Source organism: Polyodon spathula, chromosome 11, assembly GCF_017654505.1.
Source record: "Polyodon spathula isolate WHYD16114869_AA chromosome 11, ASM1765450v1, whole genome shotgun sequence".
In the NCBI taxonomy this organism is placed as follows: Eukaryota; Metazoa; Chordata; class Actinopteri; order Acipenseriformes; family Polyodontidae; genus Polyodon; species Polyodon spathula.
Genome location: NC_054544.1, coordinates 36,726 through 61,362, shown reverse-complemented (window position 1 = coordinate 61,362; position 24,637 = coordinate 36,726). Strand labels below are relative to the sequence as shown.

Below are 24,637 nucleotides of genomic sequence, written 5' to 3'. Positions count from 1 at the left end.
TATTATCAGGGGCTCCAGACTCACTGCACAGCAAGCTCTATTATCAGGGGCTCCAGACTCACTGCACAGCAAGCTCTATTATCAGGGGCTCCAGACTCACTGCACAGTACGCTCTATTATCAGGGGCTCCAGACTCACTGCACAGCAAGCTCTATTATCAGGGGCTCCAGACTCACTGCACAGCAAGCTCTATTATCAGGGGCTCCAGACTCACTGCACAGCAAGCTCTATTATCAGGGGCTCCAGACTCACTGCACAGCAAGCTCTATTATCAGGGGCTCCAGACTCACTGCACAGCAAGCTCTATTATCAGGGGCTCCAGACTCACTGCACAGCAAGCTCTATTATCAGGGGCTCCAGACTCACTGCACAGCAAGCTCTATTATCAGGGGCTCCAGACTCACTGCACAGCAAGCTCTATTATCAGGGGCTCCAGACTCACTGCACAGCAAGCTCTATTATCAGGGGCTCCAGACTCACTGCACAGCAAGCTCTATTATCAGGGGCTCCAGACTCACTGCACAGTACGCTCTATTATCAGGGGCTCCAGACTCACTGCACAGTACGCTCTATTATCAGGGGCTCCAGACTCACTGCACAGTACGCTCTATTATCAGGGGCTCCAGACTCACTGCACAGCAAGCTCTATTATCAGGGGCTCCAGACTCACTGCACAGCAAGCTCTATTATCAGGGGCTCCAGACTCACTGCACAGTACGCTCTATTATCAGGGGCTCCAGACTCACTGCACAGTACGCTCTATTATCAAGGCCTCATAGGGAGGGAGAGAGAGGGGGGAGTGGAAGAGAACAGGGGAGGGAGAGATGTTGGTATTCAAACAACTTCAGTCAGGTGAGGAGATTTTTCCCACTTGAGGTTAGGGGCTAGGTATCATATCTGTATGTGTGTGTTTGTATGTGTGTGTCTCTGTGTGCGTTTTGATGGGACACCCACCCACCCAGACACACACACACACACACACACACACACACACACACACACACACACACACACACAGGCTGCTGTGATGAAGCAGGGTGCCGCCCCTAGATGACTGTCTCAAAGAGCAGGGTGGATTTCTCCAGGCCCGATGGAGGCAGCAGCTTGGCCTCAGACTCGTGTGCAAGGTACTCCAAGTGATGATGTCCCCACACTGGGGTGATGAGGTGCTGCCAGCGCTGCCAAGACATGGAGGAGTCATTCAGTTACTGAAAACACAGTGGAACCTTAGCAGGGTTCTTTATAGAGAGAGGCTTCTTCTATATTCCAGGGATATACAGACTGACTGATGGATAGAGACAGCTAGACAGCCAGACAGGCAGACTAACTGACCTCCAGCAGTGAGCCCTTGCAGCTCAGCATTTTGAAGAGCACGGTGACAGGGATGCACAGCATGGAGGACAGTGCCAGGCACCAGCCCACAGCCTCCCCCCACCAGGGGTAAACGTAGCTGGAGTTGTAGCTCACCGGTCTGTAGTTCACCACTTGGAACAGGAAGATCCCCTGAGGAGCACAGACACACACACAAGTATTTCACTGGAGCCACGCTGCATACAACACTGAACCTGGACTGCAGCAAGGCTCCAACACATGAGAACAGCAATTCTGTGCCCTAATACAGTGTGAGTGTGAGAGAGTGTGTGAGTGATGTATATGTGAATATGAGAGAGAGACAGAGAGAGAAATTGACAGACAGAGATAGACAGACAGAGAGACAGACAGACAGACACACAAAGACAGCCATATGACACACAATGAGGTCTGCACAAACACAGCATTAACACGTGCAGATAGAAATAACACGGAAGTGAAATCAAACAAAATCAATTTTGTTCAATCTGTTTCTAAAGAATTCAGAATTTTCACTCCTCAATTCCCTCGTCCTACCTCAAGCATCCTTGTTTAAAGCTGCCTTACCCTGAGCCCATGTCAGTGGCTGGGACGCCCTGCAGTTCTACGGAGGGCACAGGGCAGCTCCAACTGTGAGTAACAAGAAGGCAACAGTTGCTTCCAGCTCCAGCCCTGATTAACCCAGCGCTCGACGGTCCTGTGTACTCACCATGCAGATGCAGGGGGTGATGAACGCCCAGCACCACTTCACCAAGGTCATGGGCTGGTATCCAATCATCCTGGCAATATCATCCATGAAGCGATCAGCCCCTGCACACACAGGGAGAGCTAAATACAATATGAGTATATGCACCCCGCACTGACTGCTCCCTTCACATTGACCTAGCCACAAACCCGCCATGCCCACTCCCTTAAATAAGACCCAGCAACACACCCGCCCTACCAGCTCCCTTATCATAGACACAACCACACATCCACCCTGCCCGCTCCATTCCCACAGACCCAGCCACACACCCGCCTTGCATGCTCCATTTCCACAGACCCAGCCACACACCCGCCCTGCCTGCTCCATTCCCACAGAACCAGCCACACACCTGCCTTGCATGCTCCATTTCCCAAAGACCCAGCCACACACCGCCCTGCCCGTCCCTCACTTCCCATAGACCCAGCCACACACTCACCCTTCCCTGCCCACTCCTTTACCATAGACCAAGCCATACACCTGCCCTGCTCGCTCCATTCCCATAGACCCATCCACACACCCACAGTGCCTGCTCCCTTACCATACACCCAGCCACACACCCACCCTGCATACTCCCTTCCCATAGACACAGCCACACACCCGCCCTGCCCACTCCCTTACCATAGACCCAGGCCACCACCACACACTCCCAGAAGGCCTGCCAAAGCAAAGTAATTCCACTGGCTGAGTAATAATCGAAGAGCTGGAACACGAATATCCCGCCCTGGAGAGAGGAGAGGGGAGAGGAGAAGAGGAGAGGGGGAGAGGGAGGAAAAGAGAGGAGAGCAGAGGAGGAAAAGAGAGGAGAGCAGTGGAGAGGAGAAGAGAAGAAGAGAGGAGAAGAGAGGAGAGCAGAGGAGAGGGGAGAAGAATAGGAGGGGAAAGGAGAAGAGGAGAGGAGGAGAGCAGAGGAGGAGAGGGGGAGAGGAGGGAGAGGAGAAGAGGGGAGAGGGGAGGAGAGAGGAGATGAGGGGAGGAGAGCAAAGGAGGAGAGGAGGGAGAGGGGAGAGGGAGGAGAGGAGGAGAGAAAGAGAAGGGGAGAGGGAGCAGAGAGGAGAGGAGAGCAGAGGGGAAAGGAGAGGAAAGCAGAGGAGGAGAGGGGAAAGGAGAGGAGGAGAGGGAGAGGAGAGAAGAGCAGAGATGGAGAGGAGAGCAAAGGAGGAGAGGGAAGAGGGGAGGAGAGAGGAGAAGAGGAGGTGAGAGGGGAGGAGGAGAGAGAGAGAGAGGGGGAGAGGGGAGAGGAGAGAAAAGCAGAAGAGGTGAGGGGAGAGGGGAAGAAAGCAGAGGGGGAGAGAGGAGGAGGAGAGAAGGAGAGGTGGATTGGACAGGATAGAGGAGAGGAGAGCAGAGGAGGAGAGTGGTAGAGTTGAGGGGAGAGGGAAGGAAGGAGAGGAGTAGAGAGGAGGAAGAGGAGGAGTGGGGAGAGAGGAGGGGAGAGAGGTTTAGTAAATTAAATTAAAGAGGTTTCTGTTCATTCAAACAGGACTCCATTATTAACTCCTCAGAGGAGAGTGTAAGAGGCGGGGCTTACCTCGTTCACCATGGAGAGGTCAATAATGAAGCAGATGAAGCAGCAGATCGCCACAACGGCCTCTCTGCGCACAGAGCCAGACACAGAATTGGGGATCATGTCCATAATCCCAGTAATGAAGCCCTCCACTCCCACAAACTGTGCAGAGGGAGAGAGACGAAGTGAGTGTAGAGCAGGGTTGTGTTTTAGGGTTAGTCTGTGTTTACAGTGCAGGGTTAAAACTCTGGGTACCTGGCTGTCGAGCCCCAGGATGAGCAGCATGAAGAAGAAGAGAGTGGCCCAGAAAGGAGCGAGAGGCATCAGAGTCACAGCCTTGGGGTACGCAATGAACACCAGCCCAGGACCTGGGAGAGGAGAGCAGAGAATCAGCCAGGAGAGACAGTGAACACCAGCCCGGGACCTGGGAGAGGAGAGAAGAGAATCAGCCAGGAGAGACAGTGAACACCAGCCCGGGACCTGGGAGAGGAGAGAAGAGAATCAGCCAGGAGAGACAGTGAACACCAGCCCGGGACCTGGGAGAGGAGAGAAGAGAATCAGCCAGGAGAGACAGTGAACACCAGCCTGGGACCTGGGAAAGGAGAGTAGAGAATCAGCCAGGAGAGACAGTGAACACCAGCCCAGGACCTGGGAGAGGAGAGCAGAGAATCAGCCAGGAGAGAGAGTGAACACCAGACCGGGACCTGGGAGAGGAGAGAAGAGAATCAGCCAGGAGAGACAGTGAACACCAGCCCGGGACCTGGGAAAGGAGAGTAGAGAATCAGCCAGGAGAGACAGTGAACACCAGCCCGGGACCTGGGAAAGGAGAGTAGAGAATCAGCCAGGAGAGACAGTGAACACCAGCCAGGGACCTGGGAGAGGAGAGCAGAGAATCAGCCAGGAGGGAGAAGGAGAGGGGAAGAGAGAGACTGCCTCCTGAGGACTGATATATTTCACATGCTGAACAACGCGGCACTAGAACTCAAGATGCTTTTGTAATGGGACTATAGTACAGGGAAGAAAGCCTCCAGTAGCTAAGGAGAGACGCTGGGTGGGATATAGATTCAGCACACCAAGAAACTGATTGATTGTTACTGACGCACTGGCAGTATCCCCACATGCCTGTTCTATTGTCTATTGTTGTTTCAGGAATAAAGTTAATTTGGATTTGAGTATTGAACTCTCCAGTGTCGTTATTCATTATCACCACACCGTCAGAGTGTAGCACTTCCAGTATATACGCTTTTTATTTCTCAAAAAAAAGAAAGAAAAACATTTATTTTTGCTGTAATGGTAACAAAACGCATGCACACACACGTATGTGTATGTACATTTATATTTGTGGGTGTGTGTGTGTATGTGCACTCATATTTGTGTGCTTATGTGTGTATGTGAGTGTGTGTTAGTGTGAGTGAGTGTGGGTGTGTGAATGTGAGTGTGGGTGAGTGTGTGAGTGAGTTTGTGTGAATGTGTGTGTGTGTGTGAGTGTATGAGTATGTGTGAATGTGAGTGCGAGTGTGTGTGAGTGTGAGTGTGTGTGTGAATGTGTGTGAGTGTGGGTGTGTGAATGTGAGCGAGTGTGTGAATGTATGAGTGTGTGTGAGTGTGTGAGAATGTGGGTGAGTGTGTGGGTGAGTGTATGATTGTGTGTGTGTGAGTGTGTGTGTGTGTGTGTGTGTGTGTGTGTGTGTGTGTGTGTGTGTGTGTGTGTGTGTGTGTGTGTGTGTGTGTGTGTGTGTGTGTGTGTGTGTGAGTGTGTGTGAGTGTGAGTGAGTGTGTGAGTGTGTGTGAATGAGTGTGTGTGAATGTGGGTGAGTGTGAATGTGGGTGAGTGTGTGTGTGTGTGTGAGTGTGAGTGTGAGTGAGTGAGTGTGAATGTGAGTGAGTGTGTGTGTGTATGTGAGTGTGTGTGTGTGTGTGAGTGTGTGTGTGTGTGTGTGTGTGTGTGTGTGAGTGTGTGTGAATGTTAGTGAGTGTGTAAGTGTGTGAATGTGAGTCTGTGTGAATGTGAATGTGTGTTAGTGTGGGTGTGTGAATGTGAGTGTGAGTGTGTGAGTGTCTGTTTGTGACCCAGCTCTTCCTCTGGTTAGACTCAGACAGACTCCTGGTCCACATGGTGCCTTGCTGGGACTGTGGGCTGTGAAACACAGTTTAATATTTCACTCCACAGGCAGGAGAATGTAATCACTGGATTAAATGCTATTAACAAGGTTTTAAATTCCACATTCCTGGGTTCATACAAAGTCCAGAGCTCCCTGTCGTCATGGTGGCACAGCTTCTCATGCATTATCAATTCCACAATGTGGACAAAATGTTTCTCTCGCATTTTTTCTCATTTAGGAATTAGTTACAGAACCCTAACACTGCCTCGTCCCACTGAGCTGAGTGTGCGTTTAACCCTTTCCACACTGCTCAGATTCAGTGACAATGTAGTTTACTACAGAAGCAATCAGGATAAAGCTCTCTGTCTGTTGGTACAAAATACTAAAGTCCCATGTAGTTCAAATATTTCACCTCAAATGAACATAAAGGCTCTTGGTATACCTCAGAGTCTGCACAACTGGAGCTTTCCAAAAATACACAACACCAGCAGTTATAGCATCTGAAAACACCTTGAAACATAAAGACTAACTTCAAGCTGGGATGGGATGGATTGGGATGCACAGAGAGTCTCTCACTGGCCAGACTAACTACAAACTGGGATGGGATGAGATGGGATGGGATGGTCTCACCGGATTCAGCCACCCTGGAGATATCGACCCCCTGCTCAGATGCCATGAAGCCCAGCACAGAGAAGACCACGAAGCCAGCAAAGAAACTGGTCCCACTGTTAATAACGGCCAGGACATAGGCATCCCTGAGACAGGAGGGGCACACTTCAGTAACAGGCAGATAAAAACAGTACAGTACAGTACAATATAGGAGATGAAAACAGGGCAGGGCACCACAGCACAGCACAGGGCAGAGCATCACAGCACAGGGCAGAGCATCACAGCACAGCACATCACAGCACAGCACAACACAGGGCAGAGCATCACAGCACAGCACTGGGCAGGGCATCACAGCACAGGGCAGGGCATCACAGCACAGCAAAGGGCAAGGCATCACAGCAAAGCAAAGGGCAAGGCATCACAGCATAGCACAGGGCAGGACATCACAGCACAACACAGCACGGGGCAGGGCATCACAGCACTGCACAGCACGGGGCAGGGCATCACAACACAGGGCACAGCACAGCACAGGGCAGGGCATCACAGCACAGCACATGCAGGACAACACAGCACAGGGTATAGCATCATAGCACAGAACAGTGCAGACTCACTTACTGGTAGCAGTTGTTGTGGAAGCGGTTGTAGCTGCCCAAGGCAGTCAGAGCCCCCAAACCAATCGCATAAGAGAAGAAGATCTGAGTTCCAGCATCAATCCAAACCTAGAGACAGAGAGAGAGAGAGATACAGGGAGAGAGTGATACAGAGATAGTGACACAGGGAGAGAGTGACATGGAGAGTGTGATACAGGGAGAGAGTGACACAGGGAAAGCGTGATACAGGGAGAATGATACAGAGAGTGATAAAGAGAGTAATACAGGGAGAGTGAGTGATGCAGAGAGAGTGACATGGAGAGAGTGATACAGAGAGAGAGGGATCCAGGGAGGGAGTGATACAGAGAGCGAGTGATACAGACATAGGGATCCAGGGAGACAGACAGCAAGTGTTTATGTTTTGATGTTTGAACATTGAAAATGTCACAAAGAATTTGTTTTAATAGTCTCCAGAAAGTGTCTGTGTGTTGGATCAAGCCAGCGCTCAGGGACTGTCCTCCCGTCTCCCACACTGACCTGTGCTTCACCCAACTTGGACCAGTCAGGCTTCAGGTAGTAAATAATGCCATCAAGAGCCCCTGGCAGAGTCACACCATGGGCCAGGAGAACAGCAAGCACCAGGTAAGGAAATAGAGCTGTGAAGTACACCACCTGCACAGAGAGGGGACAGCTTTCATTGAGGAGAGAAGACAACAGGGATGCAAGTCAAGGAAACACACATTCTGGTGACTGCCTTCATCACTGTTCAATGGCACCTAATATGTCTGATATGCTTAAACATTGCAACACAAAGTGTCACAATGCAGCCCTGGGAACAGGAAGGAGTACCTGTACAAAGTGAGACACCCCTACCCTCTACTGCCTGAACATGCTTGCCCCTACCCTCTACTGTCTGGACCATCCTCACCTCTACCTTCTACTGCCTGGACAGCCTCACCCCTACCCTCTACTGTCTGGACATCCCCAAACCTACCCTCTACTGCTTGGACATCCTCACCCCTACCCTCTACTGCCTGGACATCCCCAAACCTACCCTCTACTGCTTGGACATCCTCATCCCTACCCTCTACTGTCTGGACAGCTTCACCCCTACCCTCTACTGCCTGGACATAAACTCCCAGAGGGATTCCAGGACGTGTAGACAGGAGTTCAGATGTGTCACTCAGCTCCCAGCTCAAGAGGTCAGCATTTCTGCAGTGGCTGAAACCTTGAGATGTAAAATAGAAGCCGTTTATTCCCAAGCATTTCAGAGACCCCCTTGTTCAGACTACAAAGCTCTTAATTCTCTGCTCTGAGAACATTCTTCAGGGGTCTCTCGTTAATTCACTTACATTCTTGATCGGGGGGGGGGGGGGGGGGGGGGGGGTTGGTTTACAAGTATAGCAAAGACAAGCCCAGCTTAGTAAGGAGTGAACTACTCTATACATCCATATTTATTCACAATGCTGCTCTGCACTCAGACAGCGCTGTGAAGCCTGTGAGATGGAGGGAGCTCCTGTTCCAGTTCATCATACTGCCTGCAGGTGTAATCAAGCAGCACCCCCTGGCATTTACCTTCCCTGAGGACTTCACCCCTTTCCAGACACAGAAGTAGACAGTGATCCAGGTGGCAAGAAGACAGAGGGTCATCTCCCAGTTGATATTTCCTGGCTCATCCAAACCTCCAGAGATACGCAGAACTTTGTTCCTGAAAGTGTGAAGTCTGTTATTACACTCAGCACCATGCAGTATTTCATTAAACACATTCAATCAATCTTTATTTTATATAGCGTCTTTCATTGTTGACCACCACCACAAAGTGCTTTACAAGATGCAGTAACAACAAGAAAATCCATAAAACTTCAAATACAGAGAAATGCATAATACATGCATAAGCACAGCCACTCAGCACCATGCAAGACCATTAAACACATTCCCTTCTGTCCAAGTCATTACACATTCCTTGAGAGTGACCAGCTCCAAAACTATTCTGTACTAAACTAAAGAAGCACCCACTCCAAGTCTCTTGCATGGAGCCTGGCAGCAGCCAGAGTGGAGGGCAAGGAGGACAGAGCCAGAGCCTCAGCCTGCCCTTCCTGGAGATCACACAACTCTACTAAGAACATAAGAACATAAGAAAGTTTACAAACGAGAGGAAGCCATTCAGGCTCATCTTGCTCGTTTGGTTGTTAGTAGCTTATTGATCCCAAAATCTCATCAAGCAGCTTCTTGAAGGATCCCAGGGTGTCAGCTTCAACAACATTACTGAGAAGTTGATTCCAGACCCTCACAATTCTCTGTGTAAAAAAGTGCCTCCTATTTTCTGTTCTGAATGCCCCTTTGTCTAATCTCCATTTGTGACCCCTGGTCCTTGTTTCTTTTTTCAGGCTGAAAAAGTCCCTTGGGTCGACACTGTCAATACCTTTTAGAATTTTGAATGCTTGAATTAGGTCGCCACATAGTCTTCTTTGTTCAAGACTGAACAGATTCAGTTCTTTTAGCCTGTCTGTATATGACATGCCTTTTAAGCCCGGAATAATTCTGGTCGCTCTTCTTTGCACTCTTTCTAGAGCAGCAATATCTTTTTTATAGCGAGGTGACCAGAACTGCACACAATATTCAAGATGAGGTCTTACTAGTGCATTGTACAGTTTTAACATTACTTCCCTTGATTTAAGTTCAACACTTTTCACCATGTATCTGTCATGGGCATGGGCAAGGTGTCTTTTACCATTAGAAGAGAGGTTCCTGACTCTACTCAATCCCAGAACTCCATGATGGGGGAGCTCCTGACTCTACTCACTCCCAGAACTCTATGATGGGGGAGCGCTGGCCCACCAGCTCCTCACAGCTGCTGTTGAAGGCTGATGCATTGCTGCTGGTAGAGCTGTTGTAGCAGCCGTCGCCACGGAAGACTTGGGTGCAGTTTGCAGTGTTCCAGGTGTTTCCGCAGGTGGCCCAGGGCAGAGGGTCAGTGAAGGAGTGCAGCAGGTAGTACAGCCCCCACACCAGGACCATGATGTAATAAGTGTTGCAGAAGAACACAATGACCATAGAGGAGACGCCTAGACCTGCAGACACACACACAGGGTTACACCAGAGCCTCTGCACAATACACACACACACACACACACACACACACACACACACACACACACACACACACACACACACACACACACCAGAGCCTCTGCACAACACACACACACACACACATAAACACACAGGGTTACACCAGAGCCTCTGCACAATACACACACACACACACAGGGTTACACCAGAGCCTCTGCACAATACACACACACACACACGGAGTTAAACCAGAGCCTCTGCACAATACACACACACACACACAGGGTTACACCAGAGCCTCTGCACAATACACACACACATTTGCATTCCTATATATCTACTCTCACTATATTTTTAATTAGTTTTTCTAACTTCTGTTAGACAAATCGCCACACAGGGTGAAAGTCAACAACGAACTAAGTATTTTGGCCGTTTTATTTTTATTTTTTGAAGACATACTTAGTTCTTAAAAAGGTGTTTTACAAAGTGTCAACGTCCCCACAACGTCATTTTTTTCAGAAGTTTCTACCCTGTGCTATATGGGGACATTTTGTAAGATTTAGTCCTTAAATTGATAGTAATACCTGCCCACACACAGATATACCAGCAGCATTATGATACAACTTTTGGGCTCTGTTAGATACAGTAGAAGGTTTTCTCATAAAAAAAAATGTTTCTGGTTGATTCAAAGCCAGGTATCTAGCGCCACCTGGTGGAGATGTTACCTTTGAAGAGCGGGGCGATGTTCCAGGCGGAGACTCCTCCCTGCTTCATGAACTGTCCGAGCGCCACCTCCAGGAAGAACACTGGTATCCCCCCGACAAATACGATCAGCAGGTACGGGATCAGGAACACACCTACCCCACAAACACACTGCAGTCAGGAGCTCCACCTGCACCGTTAGAGACAGCACAGCACAGCACAGCACAACACAACACAGCACAGCACAGCACCCAAAAGGGACACACCTACCCCACAAACACACTGCAGTCAGGAGCTCCACCTGCACCGTTAGACACAGCACAGCACAGCACAGCACAGCACAGCACAGCACAGGACAGCACAACACAACACAGCACAGCACCCAACAGGGACACACCTACCCCACAAACACACTGCGGTCAGGAGCTACACCTGCACCGTTAGACACAGCACAGCACAGCACAGCACAACACAGCACAGCACAGCACCCAACAGGGACACACCTACCCCACAAACACACTGCAGTCAGGAGCTCCACTTGCACCGTTAGACACAGCACAGCACAGCACAGCACAGCACAGCACAGCACAGCACAGCACAGCACAGCACAGCACAGCACAGCACAGCACCCAACAGGAACACACCTACCCCACAAACACACTGCAGTCAGGAGCTCCACCTGCACACTAAACACAGCACAGCACAGCACAGCACAGCACAGCACCCAACAGGGACACACCTACCCCACAAACACACTGCAGTCAGGAGCTCCACCTGCACACTAAACACAGCACAGCACAGCACAACACAGCACAGCACCCAACAGGGACACACCTACCCCACAAACACACTGCGGTCAGGAGCTACACCTGCACCGTTAGACACAGCACAGCACAGCACAGCACAACACAGCACCCAACAGGGACAGGCTGCCCCACAAACACACTGCTGTCAGGAGCTCCACCTGCACACTAAACACAGCATAGCACCCAGCACTCTGGGGAAGTAAAATAAAATAAAAAAAGATTATCCTCCTTTGGAAACATTCCTTGCTAATCTTGGAGCCCTGTGATCACAGTGGGCAAGACTCCATTGTTGCTATGGAACACTGTCTCAGTCAACTTGGCTGAAGGTCATTGAGAGAGAGAGAGAGAGAGACAGACAGACTGAGACTTTTAAGATCCTTTATTAAATAATTGCAATTAAAATCCATTAAATAACAATAAGGTAAAATACAACACTATTAAGATACATGCTGGCTCCAGGGAAACCTCCCCAGTCAACAGCATAAAATCCTAAAAAACATCATGTTCTCCTTTAAAAACAGATTTTAACCAAATAAAAGGATCATAAAATGTAAATAAAAACAAAAAAATCTAAACAGTGTTTTTCCTCCTGTAAAAACAGATTAAACCCAAAGAGAGAGAGAGAGAGAGAGAGAGAGAGAGAGAGAGAGAGAGAGAGAGAGAGAGAGAGAGAGAGAGAGGAGAGAAAGCAAGCAAGCAATGCGGTCCAGAGGAGATTCCTTCACAGAGGGTAAAGGAGTGAGACAAGCCTGCTGTCTCAGCCCAACACTTTTTAAATTTATAAATAAACCAACTGAGCACAGATCTGGACCAGTCCCCTGACCCAGGACTTGTCATAAACGACCCACAGCTACTGTCACCCACAGCAACAGGCCACCAGCAGAAACTCACTACACTGGAGTGATACTGTAAATGCTGGGCCCTAGAAATGAACCCAGATAAAACTAAAATAATAATTTTCCAGAAAAAAAGCCAAACTGCAGGGAAATAAATTCCAGTTCACTATTAATAAAAATGTAATAGAACACACAACAAAATACAACTACCTGGGTCTAGTAATCAGCTCATCAGGGCATCTAAATCTGGCAATAAAATAGAGAAAAAATTAATCTGTCACTTAAATCCATCAATAGAAATGTGGACGAAACTTTTTGACAGTGTGATCCTGCCCATTCTACTGTATGGCAATGCAATCTGGGGTCCAGCTCTATTTCCTCATCTCGAGAAACTGGAAAAAAGTCCAACGGAACAATTTCACCTACAATTCTGTAAAAACATTTTAAACAGACAGAAACACTCCCAACAATGGCTGTAGAGCTGAACTTGGACGTTTCCCTCTGATACTTGCACTTCAAAAAAGAGTCCTCAAATTCTGGATCCACTTAAAACAATGTGATCCAGACTCCTTACAATTTAAAAGAGAGCAGAGCCTGGAACTGAACCTTGACACAGCCCCACTCTGACTCTGAAACTCAGGGAGCTGAGCCACACAGACAGCACTGAGCTGCTTTACAATACCACAAAGAGAACATAGCCCCCCCAGGTCAAGGCAATAGTGTCAGCATTAAAAAGAGATTACATAAACACCTGGAGAAAGCAAATTAACACCCAGAACAAGCTGGAGCTACACCACACTGAACAGAGAATATTCCATCACACAATACCTGGAGAGAGCAAATCAACACCCAGAACAAGCTGCAGCTGCACCACACTGAACAGAGAATATTCCATCACACAATACCTGGAGAGAGCAAATCAACACCCAGAACAAGCTGCAGCTGCACCACACTGAACAGAGAATATTCCATCACACAATACCTGGAGAGAGCAAATCAACACCCAGAACAAGCTGCAGCTGCACCACACTGAACAGAGAATATTCCATCACACAATACCTGGAGAGAGCAAATCAACACCCAGAACAAGCTGCAGCTGCACCACACTGAACAGAGAATATTCCATCACACAATACCTGGAGAGAGCAAATCAACACCCAGAACAAGCTGCAGCTGCACCACACTGAACAGAGAATATTCCATCACACAATACCTGGAGAGAGCAAATCAACACCCAGAACAAGCTGCAGCTGCACCACACTGAACAGAGAATATTCCATCACACAATACCTGGAGAGAGCAAATCACCACCCAGAACAAGCTGGAGCTGCACCACACTGAACAGAGAATATTCCAATACCCAATATCTGGGTGAAATAAAAGACCCAAAACTGAGGAGGACATTGGCAGGCTTAGTGAGCACAATCTAGAGGAGGAAACCCAGAGCATTGTGGGCATTGTGAATAGGAGGAGATTGAAACAGAACAGCACTTTGCTCTGGACTGTATAAAACACAGGCAAGTCAGAGATGATCTCTTCCCTCGATTCACAAGCCAGGCCCCTGACTTCCCACAGCTAGACAAACAGTCCAGCCTCAGTGCAGTAGTGGGAGAGAGCAAAGCCACAGCACAGCTGGCTGCACAATACAAATGCCACAACATGAGAGATACAACATAAAAAATGTACTGTAACTATATAAAGAAAATAATATATCTAATTGTATTATTAATGTGTGTCTGTTTTATTTATATGTAAATGCTTTGGCAATACTATATATATATATATATATATATATATATATATATATATATATATATATATATATAATGTCATGCCAATAAAGCTTTTTTTTATTTGAATTTGGACTTGAGAGAGACAGAGAGAGAGAGAGAGAGAGAGAGAGAGAACGGTGGCACTCTGTGTAGAAATCACATCATGCTTGTGATTGATGGTTCCCTGGATGCTGCAGAGGAAGGAGGTAAGCAGGGAGACAGACAGACCTGCGGTCCTCGTCACAGGGGAGACAGGCAGGCGTAGCTCTGCTCTGCTCTTCACTCTGCTCTGTTCTCTCTACTCTGCTATACAGCTCTGCTCTGCTCTTTCCACTCTGCTGTACAGCGCTGCTCTGCTCTGCTCTCTCCACTCTGCTATATAGCTCTGCTCTCTCCACTCTGCTATACAGATCTGCTCTCTCCACTTTGCTGTACAGCTCTGCTCTCTCCACTCTGCTGTACAGCTCTGCTCTCTCCACTCTGCTGTACAGCTCTGCTCTCTCCACTCTGCTGTACAGCTCTGCTCTGCTCTTTCCACTCTGCTGTACAGCGCTGCTCTGCTCTGCTCTTTCCACTCTGCTATATAGCTCTACTCTCTCCACTCTGCTATACAGATCTGCTCTCTCCACTCTGCTGTACAGCTCTGCTCTGTCCACTCTGCTATACAGCTCTGCTCTGCTCTCTCCACTATGCAATACTGGGGAGCAGTTCACAATGTCAATGCCAGCAGTAAATCTGTCAGGACCGCTGAGCAGCTATTCAATTCAATCCCTCTCCAGGGCTCCAGCAGGAATGCAGCATGTGAGCGAGTGATTTATTAAACTTGGGTTCCGTTCAAACTTACCGCAATGAGCCACCAGATCATTTAACATTTAAACACATTTAAAGTGCCAGGCACTGCTATAGAGCAAACCAGTGCTGGGAAGGACAGTCCTTTCAGATCAGATTGACTTGTAGCATGTAAAAGCAGAAAGGGCTTCCAGTGCTCTTGTGTGGAACAGGAGTCTCACACTAACACGCTCACTCACTCGCACACTCACATGCACACTCACTCGCACACTCACTCGCACACTGACACGCTCACTCACTCGCACACTCACTCGCACTCTCACACGCACACTCACTCGCACACTCACACGCACACTCACTCGCACACTCACACGCACGCTCACTCGCACACTCACACGCACACTATCTTGCACGCTCACACGGTTTCAGGAAAGGAACTTAAAATGATTCGTCCTGTTCAAGGTAAAAGAAGGGTTGCGCATCACTGTTTGGAATTGACTCATCTTTCAAGCTTCCTGTTTTTAAACCCTAAAGATAACATGAGTACTGAAGCCAGGTCTGAACACACAGATAACAATAGTACTGTAGCCAGATCTGAACTCACAGATAACATGAGTTCTAAAGCCAGATCTGGAGACTATGAAGAGGGGAGTGAACAGGAGGGCAGATAGAGGGGGTTGTTCTATATATCTGCATGCAGAGAGGATTGTGAGTTTACTGGAACCAGACCCTGTGCAGGCATTTCTTCCTTACCGCCTCCATTCTTGTAGCAGAGGTAGGGGAACCTCCAGACATTGCCCAGCCCCACAGCGAAGCCCACACAGGACATGATGAAGTCCATTTGCCGGGTCCAGGTCTCCCTCTCTGGGACGGGGATCTTCGTCTCCCCCATTCCCGGGACCACCAGGGGGGAGACCACCGCCATGTCCTCCGAGAATAAGTCTGCTCCCTCCCCCTCCTCTGGCAAGACACTGCCTCCTGCAGTGACAGACAGACAGCTCTCTGTGACAGTACCTTACTCCAGCTCTCACTCCAGCCCCTCCAGTTACTCCACATTCTAGACAGCTACTATAACCAATGGAGATCATTTGAATAGCTGTTAGCTGAGAGTTTGTTTTAACAGCAGACGGATTCACAGACTGACCAGCACAGAGATACAAAGCAAAAAGGGCATGCAGGCACTCCATGCGCACACATACACACAGTCACACACAATACAGATATAAACACACCTGCCTACACATAATATAGATATAAACACACACACACACACACACACACACACACACACACACAGGCAGGCACAGGAATTCCAAGCACACTGATTTCATAACACACATATATATATATATATATATATATATATATATATTATATATATATACATAGTACATTACTACAGGTCCCAGAAATTCAAACCCTGCAGGTTGTTATCACTGGGACGTCAATCCTGTTCAGACGACTCAGCCTTGAGACAAGTCTTTATAGTGACTGTATACGAACGAACATTAGTGCTTGTATTGCTGTCATAAGACGATTCTAATTATTATTATTATTATTATTATTATTATTATTAATAATAATAATAATAATATAATAATAATAATAATAATAATAATAATAATAATAATAATAATAATGTGACACTTTGGAATGGTGGTACCACCTCTGACAGAGATTTATAAAAGCGCGATTTTTTTATTATTATATTTGTATTTTTAAAAATGTAATACAAATATTTTATATATAAATCTAACTGTCATACACAATTATTAGTTTTTATGTTTAAAAAATATATATTAAAAAATGCACCGTGCAGATTTGATTCAGAAGCAATCGACGAAGCACTTGAATGTGAGTCTGAAGTACCTCATTGATGAGGCGGAGAACCGACAACAGTTCAGTGAGACGCTAGACGCTAGTGTGCTGATCGAGCGAGCAGCAATGCCATGAAGCAGAAGTCTTTGTGTCTGCACGGACCGCACCAATCCCTGGAAGAAACGAGGAATGAGCTTCGTGTAGCATGCAGTACCGCCGACAGGGAGGGAGTTGAACCGCCCACACGCCTTCACTGGCTCCTCTCATAGAAGCGCCTCATCAGACTCGCACAACAGAACTGCATTTCAATATCATAGAGCAGTGGTTTTCAACCCTTTCATCAACAGTTACTGCTGTTGTAAAACTGCCACCTACCCCATTACAATGAGGTTTGTTGTGTTGACTGGAAAGAGCTCAGAACATTTATAAGCTGTGTGGTCCTGTGGTTAAAGAAACAAGCTTATAAGCAGGAGGTCCCTACTTCAAATCTTAACTCAGCCAGTGACTCACTGTGTGACCTGCGCAAGTCACTTGTGCTCCATATTTTGGGTGAGACATTTTTGTAAGTGACTGCAGGTGATGCATTGTTCACACACCATAGTCTCGTGTTTTGTAACGTGCATTGTGATGGTGGTCCACTAGGAAAGGTGCTATATAAAAATGTATTGTTATATTTGTAATATTTTGCAAGTGTTGTGTGTGAAATTGGAGACCGCACCTTAATTGTGTCCAGCATGCTGCAGCTTCCATGCTCAGTGTCAGTGACTGCTGATCTGACAGCATGACTATATATATATATATATATATATATATATATATATATATATATATATATATATATATATATATATTTGTTTTGTTTCTAAAGGAGATTAGTGTATTTGCGCTAATGCTCTCCCAATTGAGTTATTTAAGCTGAGAGGTTACATAACATACATAAGAACATAAGAACATAAGAAAGTTTACAAACGAGAGGAGGCCATTCGGCCCATCTTGCTCGTTTGGTTGTTAGTAGCTTATTGATCCCCAAATCTCATCAAGCAGCTTCTTAAAGGATCCCAGGGTGTCAGCTTCAACAACATTACTGGGGAGTTGATTCCAGACCCTCACAATTCTCTGTGTAAAAAAGTGTCTCCTATTTTCTGTTCTGAATGCCCCTTTTTCTAAACTCCATTTGTGACCCCTGGTCCTTGTTTCTTTTTTCAGGCTGAAAAAGTCCCTTGGGTCGACACTGTCAATACCTTTTAGAATTTTGAATGCTTGAATTAGGTCGCCACGTAGTCTTCTTTGTTCAAGACTGAACAGATTCAATTCTTTTAGCCTGTCTGCATATGACATGCCTTTTAAGCCCGGAATAATTCTGGTCGCTCTTCTTTGCACTCTTTCTAGAGCAGCAATATCTTTTTTATAGCGAGGTGACCAGAACTGAACACAATATTCAAGATGAGGTCTTACAAGTGCATTGTACAGTTTTAACATTACTTCCCATGATTTAAATTCAACACTTTTCACAATGTATCCGAGCATCTTGTTAACCTTTTTTTATAGCTTCCCCACATTGCCTAGATGAAGACATTTCTGAGTCAACAAAAACTCCTAGGTCTTTTTCATAGATTCCTTCTCCAATTTCAATATCTCCCATATGATATTTATAATGTACATTTTTATTTCCTGCGTGCAGTACCTTACACTTTTCTCTATTAAATGTCATTTGCCATGTGTCTGCCCAGTTCTGAATCTTGTCTAGATCATTTTGAATGACCTTTGCTGCTGCAACAGTGTTTGCCACTCCTCCTACTTTTGTGTCGTCTGCAAATTTAACAAGTTTGCTTACTATACCAGAATCTAAATCATTAATGTAGATTAGGAATAGCAGAGGACCTAATACTGATCCCTGTGGTACACCGCTGGTTACCACACTCCATTCTGAGGTTTTTCCTCTAATCAGTACTTTCTGTTTTCTACATGTTAACCACTCCCTAATCCATGTACATGTGTTTCCTTGAATCCCAACTGCGTTCAGTTTGAGAATTAATCTTTTGTGCGGGACTTTGTCAAAAGCTTTCTGGAAATCTAAATAAACCATGTCATATGCTTTGCAATTATCCATTATCGATGTTGCATCCTCAAAAAAATCAAGCAAGTTAGTTAGGCACGATCTCCCTTTCCTAAAACCATGTTGACTGTCTCCCAGTACCCTGTTACCATATAGGTAATTTTCCATTTTGGATCTTATTATAGTTTCCATAAGTTTGCATATAATAGAAGTCAGGCTTACTGGTCTGTAGTTACCTGGTTCAGTTTTGTTTCCCTTTTTGTGGATCGGTATTACGTTTGCAATTTTCCAGTCTGTCAGTACCACCCCTGTGTCAAGAGACTGCTGCATGATCTTGGTTAGCGGTTTGTAAATTACTTCTTTCATTTCTTTGAGTACTACTGGGAGGATCTCATCCGGCCCAGGGGATTTGTTTATTTTAAGAGCTCCTAGTCCCTTTAACACTTCTGCCTCAGTTATGCTAAAGTTATTTAAAACTGGATAGGAACTGGATGACATGTGGGGCATGTTGTCGGTATCTTCCTTTGTAAAAACTTGTGAAAAGTAATCATTTAACATATTTGCTATTTTTTTTTCTTCCTCTACGATTTTGCCATTTGTATCTCTTAAACATTTAATCTCCTCTTTGAATGTTCTCTTGCTGTTGTAATATTGGAAAAACATTTGGAATTGGTTTTAGCTCCCTTAGCAATGTTTATTTCTATTTCTCTCTTGGCCTTTCTAACTTCCTTTTTGACTTGCGTTTGCAGTTCTGTGTACTCTTTCTGCGTACTTTCTTTTTGGTCCTTTTTTAATGCTCTGTAAAGTGCCTTTTTTCACTGAATATTTTTTAATTGATCTATTAAACCATTTTGGCAATTTAGTTTTACATTTAGATTTGTCTACTTTAGGGATATAATTGTTTTGCGCCTCTAGTACTACATACATACTACATACAGGGAGCAGCGGTCCTGCATACGTGTGTGTCCAGATCACTGCCTTCATAAAACACATCCCTCAACCAAATTCACTAGCATGTCCACCTCGTCTGATACAGCATTACCATTGCTCATGACCAGACATTTTCATGAATACATATTCAGGCAGATGTTTCTACCAGCAGAGTTTTTACTGCTGATTCCATAGCTACCAATAGCTGCACAAGACCGATTCTTAATAGAGCTTTCCATCTCCCTTACTCTTCAACTGAAGACCTGTCTCTCTTGTTCTCTTTGTATATGAATGTCTCTTTCTTCATCCCTGGTGCTGGCAGTGGTCTTGTTCAGATTTCAAACTGGCATCACAATGTGTGCTCTTAATAAGAAATCCAGCAAGGCTGCTGTGAGATTTTCAAGTATTTAAAGTGGAATGGGCAAATCTCCCTTCTCATGATACAAACAGTGAGCTCACCTCCCCAGCATACTCACTGTCTTCACCATGCCTGTATCACACATGTGTTCTCTTTACAACACACGGCCAGTAGTGACTGGCCAAGCTTTACCAAGCTGCAGGAAGGCAGCGTGGCTTTCCTTCCTCTTCAGACCCAGATATTCAGAGATGCTGTAGCATTCAGGAATTGTAGGGTCGCAAAATAAAGTGCAGGGATGTTCAGAGACAATCAATCACACCGGCTGTTGCATCAAAGGTTTATTGCAGTGGTCATCAAACAACAGAGCGCTCCGGAGAATAACGGTCACTTTATCAGTAACCAGTGTATTCTGCAGGGGTAAAGCATGTACATGGGTTATATAGTTTCTACATAAAATCCCTTGCTCCTATCAGGATTTGGCACGCCTAACCCTTACACCCCCCCCACCCCCCCCCCTCCGTTGCATTTGTTATATTCATTTCAGAAACCAGTTAAGATTAAGATTAACATTTTATGGTTAAGCAAACATAGCACTTCTCTTTCTACCCTTCCTCTGTCCCCAGTCATCTGACTCTGACTCAACCTAAGGGTGTGATAGAACATTCTGTCCTTTCTTTCACCTTTCACATATTGCAAAACTGCACCCCAATGATCGTTGGTTGATCCTGTTATCCTGTTTGGTTCCTTCAGTATGATCCAGCAATAACCCCTCCTCCTCAACAAACTGCAACATCCACTTCTTTGAATTTTCTTTATTTTATCATTGGAATAAAGCAAAGTGTTTCAGTGCACATGAAAATCAAATCAATACGTAACACTAACCATAACAATCAAACAAATAAATAAATACAGAAATAAATAAGCAAACAGAAAAATGAACAAACAAGACTGTCAGTTTAAACACACCATGCCTGAGTATTGTATGGGAGGTGATCAGGAGCTGCACTGCACATAGCCAGCCACACTGCAAGCCAGCCACACAGCAAGCAAGCCACCAACACACCAGCCAGCCAGCCACACAGGCTACCACACAGCGAGCCGCCAGCCCCAAAAGCTGTTGTGTTCTAACTGAACAAAATCAGCTCCACCCTTACTGATGCTCAGATAGGTACAGGGTGGAATATTACTGATGCAGCTCTGCTGGGTACAGCGTGGAATATTACTGATGCAGCTCTGCTGGGTACAGGGTGGATATTACTGATGCTCAGATAGGTAGAGGGTGGAATATTACTGATACAGCTCTGCTGGGTACAGGGTGGAATATTACTGATGCAGCTCTGCTGGGTACAGGGTGGAATATTACTGATGCAGCTCTGCTGGGTACAGGGTGGAATATTACTGATGCAGCTCTGCTGGATACAGGGTGGAATATTACTGATGCTCTGCTGGATACAGGGTGGAATATTACTGATGCAGCTCTGCTGGGTACAGGGTGGAATATTACTGATGCAGCTCTGCTGGATACAGGGTGGAATATTACTGATGCTCTGATAGATACAGGGTGGAATATTACTGATGCAGCTCTGCTGGATACAGGGTGGAATATTACTGATGCAGCTCTGCTGGGTACAGGGTGGAATATTACTGATGCTGTGCTATATGGGGACATTTTGTAAGATTTAGTCCTTAAATTGATAGTAATACCTGCCCACACACAGATATACCGGCAGCATTATGATACAACTTTTGGGCTCTGTTAGATACAGTAGAAGGTTTTCTCATAAAAAAAAAAAAGTTTCTGGTTGATTCAAAGCCAGGTATCTAGCGCCACCTGGTGGAGATGTTACCTTTGAAGAGCGGGGCGATGTTCCAGGCGGAGACTCCTCCCTGCTTCATGAACTGTCCGAGCGCCACCTCCAGGAAGAACACTGGTATCCCCCTGACAAATACGATCAGCAGGTACGGGATCAGGAACACACCTACCCCACAAACACACTGCGGTCAGGAGCTCCACCTGCACCGTTAGAGACAGCACAGCACAACACAGCACAACACAACACAACACAGCACCAAACAGGGACACACCTACCCCACAAACACACTGCGGTCAGGAGCTCCACTTGCACCGCAAGACACAGCACAGCACAGCACAACACAACGCAGCACAGCACATGTTGGTAATGTGTCATGTGTGGACCAGCAAACCACTGCACAACAGTGTCAAGTGGGTAACCTTGGGGTGTTGTGTGACCCCACAAACACACTGCGGTCAGGAGCTCCACTTGCACCGTCAGTGCACAGTGTGCAAGCACAGCACCCAATTGCGTCGTGTCACCTGGGTATACAAACACACTGTGGATGGGGTGTTTGTGTGACGCCCAGTCCACAGCACTCGAGGTGAACGTGGCACAGCAATGTGTCGTGTCGTGTCCGTGTTGTGTTGCGTTGTGGTCGTGTCGGGGTATACCCTGTTGTGGATGGGGGACGGGTGTTTGTGTGACGCCAGTCCTCGAGAGGCGAACGTTAGGCAATCAGTGTCAGTGTCGTGTCGTTCGTGCACAGCACCCAACAGGGGGTTGTCCTGTGTGGATGGGTTGTTTGTGGACGTCAGTCCTCGGCTGCACCTGCACAACACAGCACAGCACAGCACAGCACAGCACAACACAGCACAGCACAGCACCCAACAGGGACACACCTACCCCACAAACACACTGCGGTCAGGAGCTACACCTGCACCGTTAGACACAGCAAAGCACAGCACAGCACAACACAGCACCCAATAGGGACAGGCTGCCCCACAAACACACTGCTGTCAGGAGCTCCACCTGCACACTAAACACAGCATAGCACCCAGCACTCTGGGGAAGTAAAATAAAATAAAAAAAGATTATCCTCCTTTGGAAACATTCCTTGCTAATCTTGGAGCCCTGTGATCACAGTGGGCAAGACTCCATTGTTGCTATGGAACACTGTCTCAGTCAACTTGGCTGAAGGTCATTGAGAGAGAGAGAGAGAGACAGACAGACTGAGACTTTTAAGATCCTTTATTAAATAATTGCAATTAAAATCCATTAAATAACAATAAGGTAAAATACAACACAATTAAGATACATGCTGGCTCCAGGGAAACCTCCCCAGTCAACAGCATAAAATCCTAAAAAACATCATGTTCTCCTTTAAAAACAGATTTTAACCAGATAAAAGGATCATAAAATGTAAATAAAAACAAAAAAATCTAAACAGTGTTTTTCCTCCTGTAAAAACAGATTAAACCCAAAGAGAGAGAGAGAGAGAGAGAGAGAGAGAGAGAGAGAGAGAGAGAGAGAGAGAGAGAGAGAGAGAGAGAGAGAGAGAGAGAGAGAGAGAGAGAAAGCAAGCAAGCAATGCGGTCCAGAGGAGATTCCTTCACAGAGGGTAAAGGAGTGAGACAAGCCTGCTGTCTCAGCCCAACACTTTTTAAATTTATAAATAAACCAACTGAGCACAGATCTGGACCAGTCCCCTGACCCAGGACTTGTCATAAACGACCCACAGCTACTGTCACCCACAGCAACAGGCCACCAGCAGAAACTCACTACACTGGAGTGATACTGTAAATGCTGGGCCCTAGAAATGAACCCAGATAAAACTAAAATAATAATTTTCCAGAAAAAAAACCAAACTGCAGGGAAATAAATTCCAGTTCACTATTAATAGAAATGTAATAGAACACATAACAAAATACAACTACCTGGGTCTAGTAATCAGCTCATCAGGGCATCTAAATCTGGCAATAAAATAAAGAAAAAATTAATCTGTCACTTAAATCCATCAATAGAAATGTGGACGAAACTTTTTGACAGTGTGATCCTGCTCATTCTACTGTATGGCAATGCAATCTGGGGTCCAGCTCTATTTCCTCATCTCGAGAAACTGGAAAAAAGTCCAACGGAACAATTTCACCTACAATTCTGTAAAAACATTTTAAACAGACAGAAACACTCCCAACAACGGCTGTAGAGCTGAACTTGGACGTTTCCCTCTGATACTTGCACTTCAAAAAAGAGTCCTCAAATTCTGGATCCACTTAAAACAATGTGATCCAGACTCCTTACAATTTAAAAGAGAGCAGAGCCTGGAACTGAACCTTGACACAGCCCCACTCTGACTCTGAAACTCAGGGAGCTGAGCCACACAGACAGCACTGAGCTGCTTTACAATACCACAAAGAGAACATAGCCCCCCCAGGTCAAGGCAATAGTGTCAGCATTAAAAAGAGATTACATAAACACCTGGAGAAAGCAAATTAACACCCAGAACAAGCTGCAGCTGCACCACACTGAACAGAGAATATTCCATCACACAATACCTGGAGAGAGCAAATCAACACCCAGAACAAGCTGCAGCTGCACCACACTGAACAGAGAATATTCCATCACACAATACCTGGAGAGAGCAAATCAACACCCAGAACAAGCTGCAGCTGCACCACACTGAACAGAGAATATTCCATCACACAATACCTGGAGAGAGCAAATCAACACCCAGAACAAGCTGGAGCTGCACCACACTGAACAGAGAATATTCCAATACCCAATATCTGGGTGAAATAAAAGACC

The 24,637-nt window shown here is 46.4% G+C and overlaps 1 protein-coding gene and 1 long non-coding RNA gene across 3 annotated transcripts in view; one reads left to right on the top strand and one right to left on the bottom strand.

Annotated features, from left to right (window-relative positions):
* Nucleotides 1-415: 415 nt before the first annotated feature.
* The window catches only part of LOC121322881 (sodium- and chloride-dependent creatine transporter 1-like), a 26,667-nt gene continuing 2,445 nt past the window's right edge, over nt 416-24,637 (bottom strand). Inside the window, exons 2-15 of one of the 2 annotated variants that reach the window (XM_041263385.1) lie at nt 21,887-22,018; nt 15,631-15,855; nt 10,698-10,829; nt 9,704-9,971; nt 8,476-8,608; nt 7,438-7,572; nt 6,926-7,029; nt 6,332-6,456; nt 3,855-3,967; nt 3,624-3,761; nt 2,714-2,816; nt 2,060-2,160; nt 1,333-1,503; nt 416-1,178 (exon numbers count right to left, since the gene is read on the bottom strand). In XM_041263385.1, coding sequence (XP_041119319.1) covers nt 1,047-1,178; nt 1,333-1,503; nt 2,060-2,160; nt 2,714-2,816; nt 3,624-3,761; nt 3,855-3,967; nt 6,332-6,456; nt 6,926-7,029; nt 7,438-7,572; nt 8,476-8,608; nt 9,704-9,971; nt 10,698-10,829; nt 15,631-15,855; nt 21,887-22,018 — 2,012 coding nt within the window. In that variant the 3' untranslated portion in view covers nt 416-1,046. The remainder of the gene's footprint in view (nt 1,179-1,332; nt 1,504-2,059; nt 2,161-2,713; nt 2,817-3,623; nt 3,762-3,854; nt 3,968-6,331; nt 6,457-6,925; nt 7,030-7,437; nt 7,573-8,475; nt 8,609-9,703; nt 9,972-10,697; nt 10,830-15,630; nt 15,856-21,886; nt 22,019-24,637) is intronic. The other variant, XM_041263386.1, reaches the window with a different exon arrangement.
* Nucleotides 21,325-24,637, top strand: part of LOC121322883 — a 10,596-nt gene continuing 7,283 nt past the window's right edge. Inside the window, exon 1 of the long non-coding RNA XR_005951104.1 lies at nt 21,325-21,665. This is a non-coding gene — a long non-coding RNA (uncharacterized LOC121322883). The remainder of the gene's footprint in view (nt 21,666-24,637) is intronic.